We start from the raw sequence: 23,621 nt of genomic DNA on the forward strand, positions 1-23,621 counted from the left end.
TTAACTTAATTTTATTTAATTTTATTTAATTTTATTTAATTTTATTTAATTTTATTTAATTTTATTTAATTTTATTTAATTTTATTTAATTTTATTTAATTTTATTTAATTTTATTTAATTTTATTTAATTTTATTTAATTCTATTTAATTCTGTTTATCTTTTTTAATAAATTATATTTATTTATTTTAAAAATACGTGTAAATGTCAAATATATACTTGAGAAAATTTTTGGAGTTTTGCGTACTAGACTGGCGCTAGGAATTCCTATCGGCTGCTTATCTTTTCCTTTGTGTGATGGACGAGTCAAATTTCTATTTGGGAAGGACACATACGTTATAGATACAAGTTAATTTATTTGGTCTATATAAATAGTAGTTTCTGAGCCTCACCAGAAATAACGTTCATTAAATTTATCATGATTTGGCCGTGCGCAATATAGATTTATATCGTTATAAAAGTGCGTATAGTAAAAGTGTGTGTATCGTGTTCTATTAAAAAGAGAACCTAAATAAACAAAAAAAGTAAACTTTTTAAAATTATTAAGAAAGGAACCGAATGTTTTTATTTGCGGTTCTTTTCCTAAACTACATTCGTTTTACAAATTCCCATCTGTCAACAATCGCACGTGAAAGCCAAACAGGGTCGTACTAAGGTATATTATATGATTTTTAAAAATATTTACTTTTGAAACTATTAGTGTAAGAATTTCTTGAAATTTAATCACTGTGAGCAAAATTTAATGTTCCATCGAAGGAAAATGTGCTTAAATAAAATATTCATTAACTGAGAGATACATAACAAAGTAAACATTTTGAATAAAAAAGCAACCCGCTAAAATTTTAATTTAAACAGACTGGCAAGTTTGGATCTGTACCATGAGAATCCGTCTGGCTTAAGGCAATAAATTATATTTAATAGCCTCTTGACGAATGAGAGGGCGAATATCAACACGTGCTCATGTTTACAGATGGGAATTTGCTAAATGAATATACTTTAATATATATAATCCGATATAAATTATAAGTTATTTCTAAAATAACGTGGAATGTCATATTAAATAGTGCATGTTCATTTCTTTAAGTTCTGAATGTTTTAACATTTAGTAACATTTAATTGCTTTGTCTTTTCATGATACACTGATTGTATATAAATATGTCTAAAACCGAATGATTATTAGTTCTCTTTCTCAGCTTATTTTCCACCCGTAAGTGTTCGAATGTGTTATATAAACGCTATTAAGATTGCATAAGTTATATAACACTAAAACAATGAAAACTTTATTTTCATAACTTCCACAAAATTTATTATATCTTATCACTACTGCTGTTTCGGCAGAGTGCCTTTCTCAAGTGATCTATTTTTGGTATGTGTTTACACTTTATAGTCTTTAACTGAATAGGTTGATGAGGGGAGAACTGTTTGTCTTAAGTTGGTCATTCAGAATTATCTCTGTATTTTTTAGTTTGTTAATTTCCATGATTCTAATAAGATAGCTTAAGGCCTTTATTTGGATGTGAAGAATATGAAATTCGTCATTAAAATAATGATTGTGATCTAGAAGGTGAAGAGCGTATGTAGAATCTGTTTTTCTATTATTGAAAGCCTTTTTATGTTCTGCTAAACGTTTGTTAAAAGTTCTACCAATTTGACCGATGTTAGTTTTTGGGCAGTCGCCATATTTAAGTTTGTATACACCACTGTGTATACAAACTTAAAGTTTGGAAACGAAGTTTTCAGTGTTTTATTGTTATATTATTGTTATATTGTCAAGTAACGGTCGAATCCATCACTCATTGCATAAGTACTTGTTTCTGAATACTGTTTGCTGTCATGATAAATTAGTTAGTTCGGGTTCGATGTATTCTGACAATCAGTTCATACATTAACGGAGTATAGATTTAGTATAGCACACAATGAAAAAATGTTTAAACAAAAAAGTGATATTTGTTACTCTACTTTTTACCATGATAATGCTTAATTGTTGATACGGATGTAGAATCGATTAAAAACTATTTGAATGGAATAATTACAGTAAAGTTGCTACGTTTCCAGTTTTTGTGTCCGGTGTACAAATGAAAAACAATTGATCGTATGTAAATATTTTGTGATTGCTTTACAAATCAGTTAAATTTGCAATGAATTGAAAAAAAAAATCAGTTTAACATGTTTTAATTTCTGTATACCCTCAACAATAATTATTCACAGTATATTTTTTGTTGCAGATTTTGGAGAGAGACGTCGTCTCGAGGAAAATATGTGCCACTTGCATCCAAGTCGTTATTAAAATGCACGAATTCAGAGAGAGATCTATTAAGACTGACAAATTACTCAAGGTAATCTATAATTTTGTTTTAATTCGTTTGCCTCGTATCAAGAATAACAAGATTAATCTTAAATATGTATTTTTATATCTCGCATATCTGTCTAAACTTCTCGAGAATCCGCGCATAAATTATGACAATATTAATGTAACGCTGTGCAATTTTCCTTTAGGTCAGATTTGGCTTAATTCATTTTTTGTAATGACCGGATTTCATATTTTACGGTTATAGGTTGAATCCTATGAAATGATTTTGAATATTCTTTCATTCCACGGATTATTCGCGAATGTGTGCGAATGAATAGTGCTTGATGCATCTAACAATGTTTGATAGTAAAGAATAATATTGCATTCAATAGTCTAGAGTTTGTCTTTTTATCACAAATTCCGGACAATTGTTACATACTTTTGATTGGTCTTGTAAAATGGTTCTTGTATAAAGTCCCACTCATAATATTGTTAAGATGGTTATAATAATCCAAGTGCTTTTGTAACTAAGAACAAATTAATGTTTTTTTATATGTTTTTATTTCAATGTTTTAATTATTAATCCTCGTATGCCTATATAAAGTAATAATTGATTTTTGTTTTCAGGAAAAATGTATAGAGCATTTAAAAGCGACGGAAATGAAAATTCCCAACACCGATGTCACGATTACAACAACAAAACAACTCCGAACAGAAACACTAGACGATTCCTACCATAATAATAATAATTTATACCAAAATGAATTAAATGAGGTAGATGGATCGAAAAAAGATGAGAATGATAGTTATTCTCATAATTCAAATATACCTAAAAAAGTAAAAGTTCACGACACAGTGTCAGAACTTTTTAAGCGTCATCCGAACCTTAAATTACGGACTGATGTTCTGGTTTTCGATGTAAATCCCTTTATTAGCTTAGAGTTAGACGCAGTCGAAAAATACTGTAGTGACAATAACATAAATTTAAAATTAGCTACGGAAAGAGCAACGGACGATAAAAATATCTCGATTACAAATAGTTCTGTAGAAACAAGTATTTCAGAAAACAAAAGTTATAGTCCGAATAATATGGAAAACGATCAAGTTCAGTTAAAAGTTAGTCCCATTAGTATTAAGCTCGTAGATGACCGGACTAATTTCGAAGTAACTCCTATTAATATCAAATATGATGATGATCACGCAAACTTTAAAGTTATTTCTAATGACTCATCTAAACGTAAAAGGGAAAGTAATGAAAGTAACAAAAGTAACGAGTCAATTACCGTAACACAGCAAAGTAAAATTAAAAGGAGAAGATTATCTTCGAGTGACTTTATATCCGATACGGACGAAAGAAACCCAACATTATTTGAAACTTTAGAATTAAAACCCAGTCAACCTTCATCTAAACAAAAAAAGACTCATAAATGCAATATTTGCTTAACAATTCACAAAAACGCAAAGACTCTTAAGCTTCATTATCAAGAACATTTTTGTTGCAGCTTTTGTAAAGCAAGATTCAGACTAGTAGAACGTAGAATATCGCATGAAAAGAAATGTACCATAGGTCACGCTTTAAATAGTAAACCATATGTCGAATTAACTAGAGTTGATTTGGATCCGAATATCAGAAACAAATATCTTAATTGTAATTCTGTCATCAACAAAAATAGTTTACATTCTAATGAAGTTATAGTATTATCCGACGATGAAGAACCAGTTGAGAAGTCAACTACCATTACTAACGTAACTGTAGTTGCAACAGAATCAAGCAGTATTGAAAAAGTGACTAATAAATGTTTAACAGACTTGTTAAACAAAGTTACAACATATTACCCAGCTAAATATAACACGTTTCTACAGTCCCCTACTACAATCAGTAACAACGAACTTTTACCTCAAACTGAGGTACCAAACACTCCTGCAGAAGTGTTACCAGTTCAGTATTCAAACACAGCAATAGTGAGGCCTGATATTAGATTACAAGATGACACATTAGTAGGTATCACTAATTTAAAGGGTTCTGATAATATTCTGCTAAAAGACTTATTACGACACGCAAAACGAGTCAAGCATAAGTCGTTAAAAGCTCCAAGTACCGAGGATATAACTAGAAATGGGATAATGAAAAATATGTTTTTACAATTAGCCTTGTATAAAGTTCCAGTAAATATTCGACATGGTGAACATTGTGTTACTATCTCTGGACAAGAATCTAACACAAACAAAGAGGTAACCATGTGGAATGACATAAAACCATTGCCTTTATTTAATAAAAAGGCACATGTGGATATTAAAAATATAACATTGAAACCAAGTGAAACTGTACTCACAAATTCTGTAAAGACAAATAACCCAGCGAAGGTGCAACGTAGTCATTCGATTCCGAGTGTAATAAACGGATCAATATCAAAAATTCGCCAAAGGCTAGGAAGTATGTTAAAGTCTAATACGCAATATTCCAAAACGCATTGTTCAACTCAAGATCAAACAATGGTATCTACTCCTAATATACTTACACAGTCTTCTACAACGGTCACATCTCCTAATGGCGTTCAAACTATTTTTTCCCAACATTTTACTCCCAATTTTCTTAATACTTCAAACGCACACTTACTTAATTCTAGAAATAATACTTCACCAGTGAATAGTAATGCCAGTTCGCCACAACTAATTCCCCATACTCCAAACAACGCTGTAGTTAATACCGCTACATATAATTCTCGACAAGAATTTATACCCCTATCAAACACTTTAATTAATCCAACAAATGATATTTCTCAAGTTTTTAGATCATCTAGTGTAATTATGACAGGTGGTAATCATCGATTAATTTTAAGACCAAATAATACTTCACCGTTGAATAGAACTGCCAATTCTCCACAAATAGTTCCAGACACTCCAAACAACGCAATAGTGAATAACGCTACAAATAATTCTCGACTAGAATTTATACCCCCATCAAACACTTCAATTAATTCAACAAATGATATTTCTCAAGTCTTTAGATCATCTGATGTAATTATGCCAGGGGTTAATCATCAATCAATTTCAAGACCAAATAATACTTCACCACTTAATAGAAATGCCAGTTCTCCACAAATAGTTCCGCATACTCTAAACAACGCATTAGTTAATAACGCTACTAATAATTGTCGTCAAGAGTTTAGTCGATCAAATACTTCACCACTGAATAGAAATGCCATTTCTCCACAAATAGTTCCTCATACCCTAAACAGCTCAATAGTTAACAATACTACAAATAATTCTCAACAAGAGTTGATACCCCTATCAATCACTTCAATGAATTTAACAAATAGTATTTCTCAAGATTTTAGATCCGGCGGTGCCGTTATGACAGATAGTAATCATCCATCATTTCTAAGATCTGTTTCAAATCCTGCAGTAAATGATTGCAACCTTACCAACTACAATCGTTTGAGTGCCGCACCTAACCAAAAAAATGTACAATATACATATTCTAACAGTAATAATCAACAGATTACTGCACCTTCGTTAAATAATCAACGTGTCATACTTAACCCTCTAGTCGCAAATGGTAATGCACGTCAATATAATAATCTTCAACAGAATACCTTGAACACAACAAGTCTTATGCCAAATAATAATACCAATAATAATTTTACTACCTCTAGTATTCCCTATCAAACTTCTGCTCTACCTAATAATTTCTCTTCCTCCAGACCCATGATCAGAGTTAAAAGTTTACATGAATTAAAATAATTGTCATTAAATATATTTTTATATTTTTGTACTGTATTATTAAAATATTAATAAATCGTTACTACATAGTTTTTTTTATTACCTCTAAATATCCAGATACGTTTAATTAAATACATAATACACAGTGCGCAACTGAAATCTGCCCTTATCCAACATTTTCTAAATCATAAAAGGTTATTTATTCATCATAAAGCATTAATCAATTTTTCTGTAGACGTACTAAAGGTTTTATGGCGTTAACCGGTAATACCTTATTTTAAAACTCTTCAACGACATTTCTATAAAATAATAATAATAAAACCAAAGTAATACTTTTTGGTTAACTCATGTGGGATATCTGTTACTAATTCTTGATGGAAGTCTCAGAGATATAATCGTTAAAAATGGCGGACGGACGCCATTTTGTAGGATTACAAAATGGCTACCGTCCACTATTTTTAAGAAACACTTCACAGAATTTTTCAAAAACTATAAATAGGCGCCCAAAAAGTTTTTGAGTTCATTTTATTTTGTTCAGAAGATACAATGCAGCAGTTGTTGAATTGTGTAATTCAATCTGTAATATATGTCGTTGAAAGTACTTGAAACGAGCTTTTACGTAGGGTATAACTTGCCATATAAATACATTTAAAATAATTTGTACGGAATGCCGGTCCCGTTTTTATTGATTACGTAATGAAAACGTTATAATCACTATGAAGATGTTTAGTTACTTAAAAATATATTCGATTCAATTGTGTGTTGTAACGAAAAAGTAGCTCATTTGGTCGAAGAGAAGATCAGGTGGCAATAAGCTGATCATACACAGAAACATTACAAAGGACTGACCCTGATCAGAATCAGGAGCTTTATTGGAATGGGTAAGGATATGACTAACATATAGGTAACGTGTAGATAATAAATAGATAATAATTTGACCTAAAAAGCCAAGAAATATCGAAAAGATATGCCAATAAATCTTAACCCAAGATTTATAAAGGACTCAAAATCGTTATCATAGGACGACACAAGCAAAACTACTAAAATTTACGTGCTTACCTATATATTGCAAAAAAGTTACATTGTCAATAAAATGAAATCACAAAAATAGTGAACTTCACAAAATGTATTTATTAGTTGTTAAAAAAACAAGATATACTACTATCAATAGGTTAAAAGACAAAACAAAATAAATGATTATTCAAAATTAATTACTGCTTAAAACTTTCTAAAAATTGATAAATAAAAGACGTCGGTTCGGACCACAATCTGTTAACCTAAAAAGCTTTTTGGTTCGAAGGTAATAATACTCCAATTAAAATTAGATTCAACTCACTTATAATAAAAAATACGTAAAAATAAATACAAATGTACAGTAATCTCTCGTTATCCGCGGACTCATCAACCGCGGTTTCGATATCCGCCAAATCGACTTTTGACGAATGCTCCACTCTACACAGTCTTCGCGGTAATTCACTGGCGTCCGATGAAATAACTCCTTTGCGTCACATTAACTAGTAGGCATTTCACAGATATGTACATATTATAATCTACTTCCTCGCATTTCGCGTAGGGTAACAGCAATTTACAATTCTCGTTTTAACGTACATACATAGTTTTTATACTAAAAAAGTCTGAAAGGAATAATAAAGATTTTATTAAGAAAACATGTATTTGTTTTTTGCGATCTCAAACCTTGGAAAAAATGGAAAAAGCGCTGACCATTTGGATCGAAGATCAAACAAGAAAGAGGATGCCAATTAGCACACGAATAAAATAAGAAAAGGCTCTTTGTTTTTACGACATTCTAAAGGCTGACAACGAATCTTCTAGTTTCCAGGAGAGTAAAGGTTGATTCCAAAGATTAAAAAAAAATTTCTTTACATAACGTCTATGTCCAAGAAATAAAAGTCGAGGCGGCAATCACGTCTCTCACTTTAAGCAACATAAACACGATATTATCGTCTGCTCAAAAATTTGAAGATATGGTTTAATCCTTCTATGGAAAGCAGTTTGATTTCAAGAATAGTTTAGAAGGCTTATTGGCACAGTACAAATAATCGCAAAAGAAAATTAGGAAGAAAATGAAGCAGCCAATCATCTTATCATATTTTAAAAAATGAAGTTTTTAAAGCATTCTATAGTCGTAATGTGTGCTCATAGGTATACATTTACCAAATATGACTATCTAACTGCTTATTTTATTATTTTATCGTATTACTACATATTTACTAATATACGTATATCCCTCGCCAACCATAGTTTCACCAACCGCGCCTTTCTCCTCGGAACGCAATGTACTGTAATTATAAAATGAATTATATACCTTTGATTCAATTATATCTATCTTTCATTCAATTATATGCAATAACTTCTATCGGTAAATGTCTTTTCGCGCTCAATAATCGAAATTTAGGTCAATGATCGAATATGTTCATCCATCATTAGGGTATGTGTTTCTAAGCAAAAAAAGAGCAGTGACTCTCAGGTCGAATCATTTTCTTACTTCGACAAAAAGACGATGAAGAAGGAAGATTGATGACATATTGACGAAGGGCGGCTCCGTAAGTAGCCTGGCATTAAAACGTCTATTGGAAAAACTCTGGAAAATAAGAAAAACGAATGGGACAAAAAAATTATTAAACCTGTCACAAACGTGGGTCTTTCACTACTGAACTGCACTAAAAAACTTGTAAATTGACGTCAGCTGGCATTGCGACAACAAACTAAGACATGAGATGAAATTGGTTTGTTCGATTCTTTCATAATCGGTCGCCAGACTAATTAAAAATTTGAGTGTCAATATAGACATTTTTATTAGGTAGGTACTTGGGGGATAGAAAATGCAGCCGCGTCTATAATACGCAGTTATTTTCATGAGAAATTTTTTTTAAATACTTCTAACATACTACATCCAGATAAAATTACTTTACGGCGTACTGAGATGTAATAAAAACAGTCTATGAGATAGTTTAGTTATTTCTTGGTACCAACAATTTTAAGGACTAGAACAATGAAACGCTACATTGTCAGAAAATATGTTCGAGGAACTTAACGTGCGCTGCAGTGCTTAAATTTTAGTCGTTTTTGCTATTTTTACCAACACATTGGTAGTCTCGCGGTTTAGCTGTGGCGCGAATCAGACTGTTTGCCATATTTTTAAATATCTGATTGGAAGAAATGCAGAATGAACAGATGAAGATGCATTTGACTGACAACGCTTAATAGAATCCTGGTATCATTCAGTTAAATTTAAAATACTCGAAAAATCAACGTAATTTAAGCAGGCCCTGGAGTAGCCCTTTCTTCATGAATTAATTTCTATTTAGAATATTGTAATGTCTTTTATTTATTTATAATTATTTATATTTTGTTCGATTGTATTTATGAATTCTTTACTAATTTATTATATTGTTCTTATTCTAATTTATTAAAAAGCACGATAATTTATATAAGTTTATTAACCACTAATAATACATAATTTATTTTAGGCGAACGTAACAATTAAAATCGCGAGCGCGTCTTCAAAATTAACTGTTCCTCCATACACAAATGTTTTATTTATATACATAAATCGCCGTTATCTCGAAAAGTCGAAAACCTTCTTGACTAGACTGGACGGCGAAAACGGTAAGGGCAAACTGGATTTCGCATCGACTCGCCTCGAACTTTGTTTTTATAACATCGTGTCAGGTATTCATGACCTAGAAAATACTTGAATAAATAATGATATTAGTAATAAACATGTTTACAAGTTTTTAATATGACTCATATTTTTACGTAACAATATGATTATTTACAAAATAATTTTAAAGAAAATAAAATGGTCCAAAAAACCCTTTTGGGAGTTATTTGTCAGTAGTGTAATAAAATTCGTAAACAAGTTCGTTCAAAGTCAAGTCTTACTTGAGTGTATGTTTTATATTTTAAATACTTTTGAAAAATTTTAAAATCTATGAGATTTATTCAAAATACACTAAAACTAGCTACTTAAGAATAAGAATTTCAGTGGTGAAACAGTATTTTACAGAAAGAATTGACTAATACAGCGCATTTCAAACCCATCAAAACTGAAAGGAATGTATAGGAGCATTTACAACAACAACATACCGAACAAATTTAGTGCAGAAGGAATAAGGTAGTCGTTCAAATTAATGTATTAGGGTAAACTACTGTAGTAGTCACACACTAATCATAGCCAGACATATTTCACTAATTCAATCACAAAAAAATTATGGGTTCTTTAAGAGTTATTAAATTATGTATTTTGTCACCAGCGCTGTAGAATGTTTATAGTTATGAAAAAAGATCCACTTGAAAACAAGCGAAGGATACGTCAATAAATACTATTGATAAGTCTACAATACAATGTTATTTTGCAAAAAGCAGCCGAAAAGGACTTATTTCTTTAAGCAGTAAGGAATATAAATCAATTTTAATAAAACCAAGCGTACATAATTTCCTTTTAAGCCTATAGCACGTCATGAATCACAATTCTACATCGTCACAGTACAACCATCTACTTCCATAACAATAATTTACATTATATTATTGGAAAAAAACAGGGACCTAATGTATCTTTAATTTATTACGTAGGTACAGGTAACAGTTTTTAGAGTGTTGCCACATTTAAGTTTGTGGTGTTTTGTAAAGCAACAATAAAATTGAATTAAAAAATATGTGTTTTACCTTTACATTTTATTACAATTTTAGGCATCATTAGCTATGTAGGTATAATAAAGTAATGATAAAGAGTAATGAAAGTATAGATAGACTAAAAAAAGTACCTATAACGGAAGCTGTTAGTCGCTGTTATTTTTTTAACAGCATTGTCAGTAGCTACAGTTCAATGTAGTGTGCGAGAAAGAAAACTGACCTGTTGTTTGATGAACTGATGTAAAACCTCTAAATACAAATCAGTGTGAACTAAAATCTATGAAGTTGGACGAAATATTCTTCACAGAACTATACATTCTTTTGTCTTTAAAAATGGGAAAAGAATTATTTTGCGCGGCAGCCGATAGAAAACGATTTCAGGAAATTTTAAACATGATAATGTCCAACGTCTGCATTAGGACACGGTACCTAAAAAAGAGAAGAAGAAAGAGGCGAAATCAGTAATTTTCCTAAAATGAGCTGTGAATCATTACAAAAAACATTACATGATCTTAACTTTCGATGCATAAAACGCTGCTAGAATTCCATTATTTAATATATAAGGAGAAAATAATATGACGTAATTGTCTATAACCAATTTGGGAATATCGCGTGGCAAAAAGAAAGATTTATTAGCTGCACCATACTTGAATTAACGTTGGACATACAGTTGTCAAAGTTTGGCAATATAAAACAACAACAAATGAACAATGGTTTTCTGCAAAATGGCGCATTGTTTTTATATCGAAGAAAACAAGAACTATCGTGAAGGCATGAACTTCACATGGTTCGAGACCATTCTCATATCTAGTACATTAACAGAGTTAAATAATGCAGACTTGCCAAATATGCAAAAATACCCCGCAATACAACTTCAACACCTCACAAAAAAGAAGCGGGCGAGAACTCTATTGAAAATAGTAACAATCAGACACTAAAGAAGTAACTAGTGACAACCAACTGAACTAACAACTAACCAAACCGAAACAGAAACACTACCACAAAAACGCACAGTTTTCGAGCGTTCAACACCGTTCCCAACTCCTTCATCAGAACATATTTTTGAACTACTAAAAAACAAAGAAATGACTAAATAAAAAAAGACAAGAAATCAAAAAATACGCTAGAAGAAATGCTGAAGCCAACAGAATAATTATTTAGAGACCAAAATTCGAGTTATCCCTTAAACTATAAACAACTAATATATTTCTTCGGAAACTACATGGTCTTCAGACCCACTAAGCATTGCAAGGATGTATACCAATGAAATTTCTGAAGTCACAGATCTACTAACAAAAATATACCCTAAACTAAATGACCGAAAAATTAACAGTAGATGCACCCGAATAAGAAATAGAAGCTTCGATAAATTGATTCAGATTTCCATATCGAGGCAGCAGGGCCGCCGCTAAGGTATTGGCCGCCCGTGTGCAACTTAATACTTAATATTTGCCGCCCCCCTTCCTACACTTTAGACATACATACTATTATTTAAAGAAATGTGCAGAAGATGCATAATATAATAATAATTTGTAAATAGATAAATACTTACTTGAATATTTAGTACTGGGGGTATATCTGGGGTACAATCTAATATGATAGAAAAATATTTAGATTCTCGAATTTGTTTTAGGATAACGTCCTGAACAGAGTTTGCCAATAAAACAATCAATTCATTTTGATATTGCCATCCTAAATAATGTAGTATATTTGTACTCTTGGATTCCACACGACGAAGATGCTCTGATAATACAGCGTCAAACTTAGAAATCATTTCCTAACTGCAAATAATTTCCATTATTTGGTTCAAATAACTTATTGGTTTCTGAAAATTTCCTATTATTTGTATCTCTGGGGAAGTTAATTTTTTGTAAATTGCTAAGGAAAATTTTCAACAACAAATTGAACTTAACTTGGATTCATATTTGCAGACCATTTTTCGGGATCATCTGAAACCAAGTATATGTTGAAGCTTCCTACACTGCAATCCAGATTAACTGGAACATTAATTGTTCTGTCTTGGTTGGTGGTTTCAGGTTTAGGCGTTTCAGCATCAGCACTCGCACTATCGCTATTATTGTGATCAAATCCTCCGTCTCTATTCGCAGGAATATTCAATTATTTGGTACTTTTTTCTATGGTTTGGACTTCGCTTGAAGTTGAAGATCCTAAATTTATATCCGAGTCTTCTATATTTTCATGTATGTTTTTCATAAAAAAATAATTCCAGTGCATCGCTAAGTTTTTTTTTCTCCTCAGTTTTTGTCTCTTTTATTTTTCTATATTGAAAGCCTGAAAGTCGTTTTCTTTTTCTTTCGGACATTTTGAAATTATCACTTAAGAACGAAGCCGGGCGAATTTAACAAAATAAATCCAAAAACACTTCAAATAAGTTGTCCAAATAATGTTTCTCCAAATAATATCTACCCGTAACGCGTACGCGAATAAAATTGTTCTGATCTCGACGTTACTTCGAAATACAGTACCTACTGTGCAAAAGAAATGGGTACAGTACTATATTTTACAAACAAAATCTTTTTTTAAAAGCGTGTCTAAATTGATCGAATTCTCAACTAAGACTGAACATAAGACGTAATAACCCATCTATAAACATAACCGTAGGAACAATATTATAACAGAAACTTTACATACAACCACTTGCCTAAATTCTTGTGAAGTATCTACGTTTGAAATCCCAAATAACTGAAGTCCGAGAGCCGCCAGCCGCTTTGAATTAAAAAGTATTTCCGAAACTGCTTTATGACTGTACCTGCAAAAGGGCGGCAGTACATACAATAAATAATATTTTCTGACATTTCTTTTAGGTTAGGATGAAAAAAAGAAGTATACATGATAAATGAAACGCATTTGAGTAATATCACTGACTGAATAATTATTATTGTTTGAAATATTAGAGTTCACAGAATTATCTGAATCATTACTATTTAATTATTTAAATTTATTTTCGTTTTAAAAAAGTATTATCATCAGTGGAGTGCTTTTGGCCGCCCGTGTGCGATGCACACTTGGCACACATGGTAGCGGCGGCCCTGCGAGGCAGATAGTGACACCTCTACAAAAATACAATAATAAAATTCACTAGTTTAATTCAATGGAAAATAAATGGGTATTAAACTCATTTATTAGAAATGTTGCAAATTCTAATCTCAAAATACAAACCAATCATTCTATATTTACAAGAAACTAATTTTAAAAATTACACAGCACATAAACTAGAAAACTTAATTGTTTCTTTAAAAATTGACGAGATGCTAAAATAGCCAGCGGAGGAGTAGCGATATATATTAAGAACCATATTAATAGCACAATGGCCACAATACCACAGTATGAAATTTTCCGTATGAAACATACATTCTCCCCAACCAAGAAATTAACGATAACGAAATATCGGATCTTTTAGATCAAATACCTACTTCACGACTAATTGTCGGAGACTTCAACGCACATAATCCTTTATGGGGTTTAAAAAAATTAACATCTTGGTAGAAAAATAGAATCAATTCTGGTAAAATTCAACCTAAATCTACTTAATGATGGAGAAGACACCCGTTTCGACCTAAGAACGGGAGAAGGTTTTTCTATTGACCTATCTATATTCGAACCATCAATAACGCATAATGCTTTTATGGAATGTATTATTCGAGCCATACAACAGTTAGTAAACTATTACAATTCATAACGAAGAAGCTTCTACAGCTATACCATCAGCCAAATGGAACTTGAAAAATGCGAATTGGACGAAGTTTCAAAACCATATCCAACACAACTAGCATGTCATATATATCAAAACAGTATTGTGAATGAAGAAGTAGATTTTATTACAAAACTAATAATACATAGATTCAGCAGATAAAAATATTGGGAAAATTAACTTCACCAGTAAATGCCATCCAGTTCCTTAATGGAAACAAGCAATACACAATCCAAAAAAGCGTTTTATTATATTTTGTTCTTAAACCGATACGGTTGATTGCTAATTCATTCTACAAATTGATGAGAGTAAAATTAAGTAAAAGATATTCCTGTAAAAACGCTGCTATACCGTGTCTTCTTCATTAGTAGAATAGTTCGTCGGATCGTAACGTATGATTGATTATTGGAAAGGAGAGCAGGTAGAGAAATTGGTTAAGACAAAAGCACACATTACGGCATTGCTAAGAGGGCATTACATTATATCTCCTTTGTTATTGGTCCGATTGAAGCATGTGATACGTTAAATAAAAGGGAAGGATATCACGAATATATTAAGATAGAAAACATACATACATACGGGATGTCGTAGGGCACTATGGATAAAAATAGTTTAATTAAAAGACAAATTTTGATTTATTGACTTAAAGGCCTCTGGCTAAGTAGTATCTTCATTAATAATGAACGTATAGCGACATACGAGATTTGATAGGGTGCTATAGATAAAAAATAGATTTACTATAAGACAAATTTTGATTTATTGACTTAAAGAAGGCTATATACTAAATAAACAACTGATCGAATCCTAACATGCGACATATCAAATAAAAGGGGAGGATATAACGAATATATTTAGATAGAAAGAACAAACAAATAGACTACCAAAAGGGCACTACACATCGTCTTCGTTATTAATGAACGTACAGCGACATACGACATATCACTAGACACTATGGATAACAATAGACATATTTGCTTTATATATAAAGTATGAGGTGAATATAAGGTAAATTTGGTTTATTGACCTGAAAAAGCCTTTGACTGATTAAAAAATAAACAACTAGCCTAATACTAGCATATGATACATAAATCAAACGATGTGAGACGTATAGTACATATAATGTACATAGCGTGCCATCAGTATATACATAAACAGGGTATAGTAAAAAACATGATTTCAGGTCAAAAGTGCACCAGATCATATTTTATATTTACTTGGATTATATGCAAAAAGTTTATTATTTTAAAAATTTAATGACTGACTGTAGCTAACAATTGATTGGATCCTCCGTCACATGCGCTGGGCAAAGATACTATAGTCTGTCCCACGGTTCGTAGACTTACTACGGTTGCCTCTTTCGGCTGGGGTGGGGATGCTTGAGATACGTCACCAGAGTACACAAGAATACAAAACCCATTTATTATCACAGTTTGTTCGTGGTAATTATCTTTCAGTTTATTATTTGCTTTATTGTTTATCGTTTCTTAAATATCTCAGTTTACTTTATATTTTTGTATTTGAAATTTTGGTGTTGTGTTCTATAAAAACGTATTTTGAATTATCGAAGAAACGTCATTTATTGTAGTTGTACATCGTACCTGTTATCTTCGTATTTTTTTATAAGGTAGGTTAAAACTTTAAAATTTCATTGTGTATTAACGTAATAATAATGTTGATGAAATTTTAGAATGCCATTAGACATTAATGATCAATCAAGGAAAGATACTAAAAAAATGGAAAAAATGTTATGTAATTCGGTAATACATTCAATAGTTAATCCAGTATTGATGGAAATTCAGTATACGCGACAAATTTTAAGTGTAAAATGGAGATTGAAGACCTAGATTTACGTAAATCCTGCATTAACATTGGATAAACGTTAACAACCGGTTCTGATTAATTTTAAGTACCAAATTGCCTACATATCAACAGTTTTCCATAATTAGGTATTATAATCCACTAGACATCTTTATTTCATAACTATCTTTACTATTTTCCACACATCAAAGACATAAAAACGACGATTAACAATGTTACGATTCAAATTACTATACTCTCGTGACGTAATTTCGTCATTGGTTAGTCGGAAGAGGCAACCGTAGTAGGTCTACGAACCGTGAGTCTGTCCCTCCTTGACTTTACAGCTTGACGTGTTTACAGTACACGAACATACGGCAATGCAATTCTTATGGAAATTTTTTAGCGCGGCGATGCCGATTTTCTTCAAAAGAATTTTCAATCGAACATTACCAGGGTCCTAAAAATGTAGGGCCCTAAAAATGTTAAAATTAAAACTAACCCGTTATAGTCAATAGCATTGTAGTAAAACAATATTTTTCATTGTTTTTTGTGAGTGATAGTCATTTTCGAAAAGTAATCAGCAATTTTATAATCGATATGCGTAATAACTTTTTTTGGTAAAGAATGTTAGAATATCCAACATTAAAAGTGGATGTTGTTCTATAGTTGTTAATTTATGTATTGACAGGATACAGTTCTGAAGTAATGTCAAGAAAAATATAAAATAGATTGTCAGTCAAGTTTAAGTAAAGTTTTATATTGCTACTGTTGAGAATAAATAAATTATAATTGCTGATGGTCAGTTCAACTAAATTAAATTATAACAAAGAATATCAAATAAGCTTATAATTATTATAGTCCAAGATCCCAGAGCGATCAGACATAACTTATTTTCACACAGATGAAACCTTACAGTCTCAGTAGCGTCTCGCGTGCTTTGAATACCTGCATATTTATGAAACTTGCCGGGTGACACCTGGGCAGGTACCAGGTGAGAAATGTAACTAAAAATAAGAGCTATTTAACTTAATTTTATATAACTGATTTTTATACATATTTTGTAGAATATTATTTTGAAAATACTGCAATAAGTGTCAGACACTTGTCATGGACCAGAACTTTTGTCAGACGCTTTAAAGCTCCACAAAAATTAAATGAACTTTACTTACTTTACATGTCTGATTTTTAAATATGTTATTAATGGAACTATAATAAAGTTATATTTAATCAGTCAGACAAAGTAGAATGACCAAACATCCCTCAAACACAAAAATTAGTTAACCAGAAGTATGAGCGCGAGAGTGCTGTGCGCATGAGCCTCAGAGTAAAAAATTCAAATATATTAGGAATACTTACTGTTTTCGATCCGATTAGATATTTTTGCATCTCTATTTTAATATGATGAACTCTAGCATTAAGATAAATATTAAAGTAAATTAATGTATTGAATATATTTGGGATAATTAATTAATTCGGAGCAATTTGGTTTCATAAGAAATTATATTTACTTTATTGTAGAAAAGATACCAGTTAGGATAATTAAAAAAAAATAATTTTTGTAAAAAATGTTCAACTAGGATTGAATGAAACAAACATTTTTCTATATTTTAATCATCATATTCATTGCCGCAATTATTAGAATTTTCATCATTCAACCAATCATGATGCTGCTCATCCGAGTCATCATCTTCATCATTATCAGTTATGTTGTTGCTGGCTGGTTCTTCTGCAAAAAATAGTTCAAAGAATTAAAAAGCAGAAAATCACAAACATAATAAATTCTAAACCTGAAATCAAAGTATAATACCTGAAATTTGAATGAATTCACTAACGTTTGCTGGTAATTGGTCACCATCAAATCAATGAAAGTGATATTGGTTTTCTTCTAATCTCCACCCATTGTGTTTAGGAGTTAAAATGGTTGGTTGTTTTGCATTTGCATTATTTCATATGCTAGAAATGTAATTAGCACGGCGGAATTGTTGGAATAACTAACTCACTTTGGCATGGTGGTAAATAACTAGCATCAAAATTTTTAAAATTTTTGCTAATTTTTTTTAACTAAATTTTTGGATTATTTTGAAAATATCTTTTTGGATGCACTCATCGGTAAGCAATATATTGAATGGTCTTTAGTTGTATTTTTCTTTGTCGATATGTTGTATAAATGTTCCAATTGACATTTTTTGTGGTAATATATTGTTGCATCCGTTACAGCTTGCACTTTTTCAATTAATTGCTATGAGTCTTCCTCGCTATCTTTTAATTTCTTTAAGAAATCGTTTCTATCACACGCATGCAAAGGTAGTCTCTTCAGTTTATGTCTTTTAGTTTTTTGGTCACAATAAATACATGTCTGGTTTGTGTCAGTATTCATATCACTTTCAAATGAAATATTATGAGAAGAGGAATCGAGATCACATTCAAATGCAACACTAAGATCTTCCAAATTACATGACACCGGTTTACCTGATTCTAATTCAACATTCGACTCAACACTTGGCTCAGATATTATAATAGATTAAAGTATAGTACTAGCTGGACTTGAATTTGACACTACATATAAATCAGGAACCGTAGAATTATTTTGTTGACTTGAGGTTGATTCTGTACATAAATCATTATTAACATTAGAATTACTTGGTAAGCTTGATGTCGACGCAGCTGATATATTTTCAACAATACTCGATGCATCTGTTTTTTTTTAACATTTTTTGGTTTTTCTGGAATGGCGTAATAATACTTCTTTGGCAAAGCAGTAAAATTTTTGTAACATTCTCGATGATAACCATTATCATACATATCATCCGGTAAAACTAAGTCTTTGAATTTTAGGTTATGGATTATTCGCTGTTTTAATACAATTTTGATTTTTTTAAATGTCTCTTTAGTAAATAACTTTAATGCATTACTGGATTGTTTACAAAATACACATTTTGAATTGTTTTCTTCCATGATTTTCACTATTGCAAATAACTTAATATTACTCACAAACTACACAATATAAACAACAAAAACATGTGTGCTCTGACAGATTCGAACTAGACTAGATATTATAGGTTAGGCGCAAGGGGTACATACACAGAGTGAAACAGATTGTGAGTTAAAGAAGGAGAACCGAGTTATTATAGACGTCTCACTCACTCTGAAATGCAAGCACAGCTTTATCGCGCTCATACTTCTGGTTAACTAATTTTTGTGTTTGAGGGATACTTGGTCATTCTAATTTGTCTGACTGATTATATATAACTTTATTATAGTTCCATTAATAACATATTTAAAAATCAGACTTGTAAAAGTAAGTAAAGTTCATTTAATTTTAGTGGAGCTTTAAAGCGTCTGACAAAAGTTCTGGTCCATGACAAGTGTCTGACACTTATTACAGTATTTTCAAAATAATATTCTACAAAATATGTATAAAAATCAGTTATATAAATTTAAGTTAAATAGCTCTTATTTTTAGTTACCTTTCTCACCTGGTACTTGCCCAGGTGTCACTCATCAAGTTTCATGAACATGCAGGTATTTATGAAACTTGCTTCATATGTACCAAAGGTTAGAAAAAAATTACACAACTTTTGGTCTTGACAGACCACCGTCGTGTACTCATGTATTCTAAAAGCGGTCGTGCATCGGAGTGTTAATTAAGTTGTGATGATCGTCCTCCACATTATATTTTAGCTGGGTGTCAAATTCGACCACATGCTTTATTTGTTTTGTAGTTAATAAATAATAATGTTTATTGTAGTAATTAAAATAACAATTAAGCTCGACCCAAACAAACATTAAATAACATTTTATATTATTTAATGCTACTAATTTACTTTTTTCTGATATTTCTATAATACAAAAACTAAATAATAATTTTTGTCGTATTACAACCAATTTATAAATCCAAATCTGCGAGTTTCAGGAATTTTCTCTGCAGTCAACGCTTTTTGAAATTATTTATTCATTTAATTTGCACCATACTGTATACTTACGTTTAATATTTCTTATTTTTTAGATACTGTAACACTTATTATGTTTTATCTAACACAACAGTTTTGCTGTGTTCTACTAAAAAGGGCATATGTTCCTGGATTAGTCGAATTTCAGTTTTGAGGGGAGGAAGCCTATATCGTTATAGCTTTCGTGAGTTCATGCCGTTTATATCGAATTGTGGCGGTTGTCCCCGAGCGCCGCTACGAATCCGCTTCATTTCTCGTACCGGGGTATTTCGATGTTTATTGAAAATGGCGTACAATAAAATTGTGTGTCGGTTGTGCTTATCGGAAAAAGAACTGAATTGTGTTTTTAGAAATAATTCGAATACAGTAGATTTACAAGAAGTGATATTTATTACAACTGGAATTCAGGTATGTGCCTCATAAAAAATTATTAATTCCCCGCCATCTTGAAAAATATTGACCTTGCGTACAAAACGGTAATAAATATCGCCCGAAGTTTAACGAAAACCTTCGAAGTTCCACCATAGTTTTTCATCTTTACTATAGTGCATTCAGTTTTATCTAACAGATACAGTGGTGCTTCTTTTGAAGAAAATAATAAAAATACGTGGCAATATGTATATCTGTGAAATATTTGTATTTAAAAAGAATTCTTAGTTTATATTTTACCTATAACATTAATCCTACTATTACTCATATTTGAACAGTATTTTGTTATAAAAGATCATCAATCATAATACGCATGTACAGTTTTTGGAGAACAGAACTTCTAACGTCTGGGAAATGGGAATATATTCCGAATTTTCGTGTCGTTTCACATTTTCACTTGAAAGTGTGTTGAAAGTCTTGAATGTATCTTAACAAATTTGTTTCCAAATGATTTTTTGTGTGATCCAAGATTTTTTTATTTTAAATTTTGTAATTTCATTGTTAGGTATAAGGTATAAGTCAACATGGCATTGTTAACATCGCTAGAATAAGGTTATATATTTCGATTGCGCTGTTACAGAAGTTACTAGTACGAGTTTGTGTAACTAAGTTGTGTTTTCAGCCGCAGTTACATCAGTCTTATTTTCCTTTGATTCGAAAACAAGATAATTTTCGAAATTATGGTGAGGAAGAGGGGAGATACATCTATGTGGCTTTATTCATCTAGTCTATATCAAATTTATACTCTCTGATTGTTTGCCAGCGTTTTATAAACACCATCTACATTTATCTTTTTGAAGCCATGCTTAGTATTCTTCGGAAATTGTACACGATAAAATTGTGTATCAACTGTGATATTAGGTAAAGGACTTTCTTGTGTCTTCGAAAAATAATTTAAATTATACTTACCAAATGTGATATTACTTAAAAAATTATTTATTTAGGTCTTAGTAGGTACTTCCTAGGTATTATTAATAATATGAGCATATTTTTTGTGGTGGAAATTTCATACTAACCCTTTGTGTGCCGACGGGACTTACGAATCCCATGAACTTTTAAAATTATGTTATGAAAAATTATGACTTTGATGTTGGTTTGGTTCAGTCGGAACTCATTGGTAGTTGTGGTGCAACCAATGTAACTTCTTACAATGTCTCAAATACTATGTTCTTAGAAATGAGGAGCGATCAATCTAAACACAATAAATCCATTTGTGTTCCTAGCGTCAATAAAAGTGCCTAAAATCCACCGTAGGTACCTGTATTTGAAGAAAGTAATATAGATTGCTGGCATTTATGTACTGGATGGGTCAAGTACTCCCTAATAACTTGTGGCGATATTCTCTATTATGTCTCTATATTTCTAACCTAAAAATAATTTAATACGACACGTTGTTTTTTCTTGTGGTGTTAATATTATTTTTGTAGTTTTATTTTGTATGTAAACTAAGCGATTCTGAGGAGGTAAATGTGACTGTTAAAGAAAAAGGTATTAGAATAAGGAGTGACAATGTTTCTGAACATGCGAATAGGAAACGCCTAAGGTAAAATGGTTTTTTTTATTACATGATATAATAATAATAATTATAATAATAGTGTTTATTGTCCAACAGAATCCATTTATAGAAATATTAATGAAATATTAATAATTCATAGGTACTAACTAAATAACACATTTTTCGAGTATTTTACCTTAACATAAAGAAACTACTCAATCACCTAGGTAGATCTCAGCCATCCTAGTAAGCTGCTTTAAACTGCAGTGAAATATATCGCAGTAAGCACTTACGGAATTATAATAGTTGCACATGAGAAATAGAGGAGAATTTAAGATAAGATTAGTTCTAGCTTGTGTATTTCTGAACGTAATCGAATTTCTCACTGGATAAGATGGAACGTTAAAATTTATTTGTCGAAGAATATCAGGGCAGTCAATGAGATTGTGTAGTAGCTTGTACAGGAATATTAGGGAGGCATTAATTCGTCTAGATTCTAATGATACTACGTCCAAACCGCTACACAACTCACTATTGCTGATGCCCCTCTTGGGATATATGCCGTTAATTTTGAAAGACAAAAATTTTAAAAATTTACGCTGCACCTGCTCTATAATTTGGATACGTACATCATAAAAAGGTGACCAAATGACAGAGGCATATTCCAGTTTACAGCGTACAAAAGTGTAATAAAGTAATTTAATTGCCTTAGCATTAGTGAGATTTCGACTATTTCTAATTATAAATCCATAAGATTTAAGTGCTTCTTTAACTTTTAAATTAACATGTCCAACAAAGGAGAGTTTATAATCAAATGTAACTCCCAGGTCTTTAATTTTATTCAAACGTTCAAGTTCATTACCGTCGATAATATAAGGATGGTATATATTAGACTGTTTCCTAGAATAACTAACTACTTTGCACTTATTGGCATTAAGATTCAAATGATTTGCATTACACCATTCATGTACTCGATTCAGTTCACTCTGCAGAAAATGACAAATCATTAAGGTCGCTTATCAATGAATAAATCTTTAAATCATCGACATAACATAAACATGGTGCAGAAATTGATTCACACAGATCGTTAATAAATAACAAGAACAATAATGGACCTAGATTAGAACCTTGTGGAACCCCTGAAGAAGCTAGGTACTTTTCCGATTTGTAACCATTATAAGCAACAAACTGCGTTCTATTTGACAAGTAAGACCTCATAAAAGTCACGACATCCTCAGAAAGACCAAAGAGACACAATTTAGAAAGTAATACGCCGTGGTGAATTCTGTTGAACGCCTTCGTAAAGTCAGTGTATATGACGTCAACTTGACCTCTATTATCTAGGGCTGCTGAGATATATTGTGTGACCATTAATAAGTTTGTCACAGTGGACCGATTGGAGACAAAACCATGTTGATATTGAGACAGCTGATTACGAGTGCGTGAGTAAATACGATTATACAAAACTATTTCACAGACTTTCGATAAATTGCAAATAATGGAAATTGGTCTGTAGTTTTCTACCTGACCCTTTTCACCAGTTTTGAATATTGGGCACACTTTTGAC

General features: G+C 31.2%; 1 protein-coding gene across 3 annotated transcripts in view; it reads left to right on the forward strand.

The window, feature by feature from the left end:
• Positions 1-23,621, forward strand: part of LOC140447534 (uncharacterized) — a 67,620-nt gene that overhangs the window by 18,414 nt on the left and 25,585 nt on the right. Inside the window, exons 2-3 of one of the 3 annotated variants that reach the window (XM_072540235.1) lie at positions 2,225-2,335; positions 2,917-6,094. The exons of 1 other annotated variant lie outside the window; for it this stretch is intronic. In XM_072540235.1, coding sequence (XP_072396336.1) covers positions 2,225-2,335; positions 2,917-6,033 — 3,228 coding nt within the window. In that variant the 3' untranslated portion in view covers positions 6,034-6,094. Of the gene's footprint in view, positions 1-2,224; positions 2,336-2,916; positions 6,095-20,317; positions 20,539-23,621 lie in introns of those variants that run through there. One more of the 3 variants, XM_072540236.1, reaches the window with a different exon arrangement.

This window comes from Diabrotica undecimpunctata, chromosome 8, assembly GCF_040954645.1.
Source record: "Diabrotica undecimpunctata isolate CICGRU chromosome 8, icDiaUnde3, whole genome shotgun sequence".
Classification (NCBI taxonomy): Eukaryota; Metazoa; Arthropoda; class Insecta; order Coleoptera; family Chrysomelidae; genus Diabrotica; species Diabrotica undecimpunctata.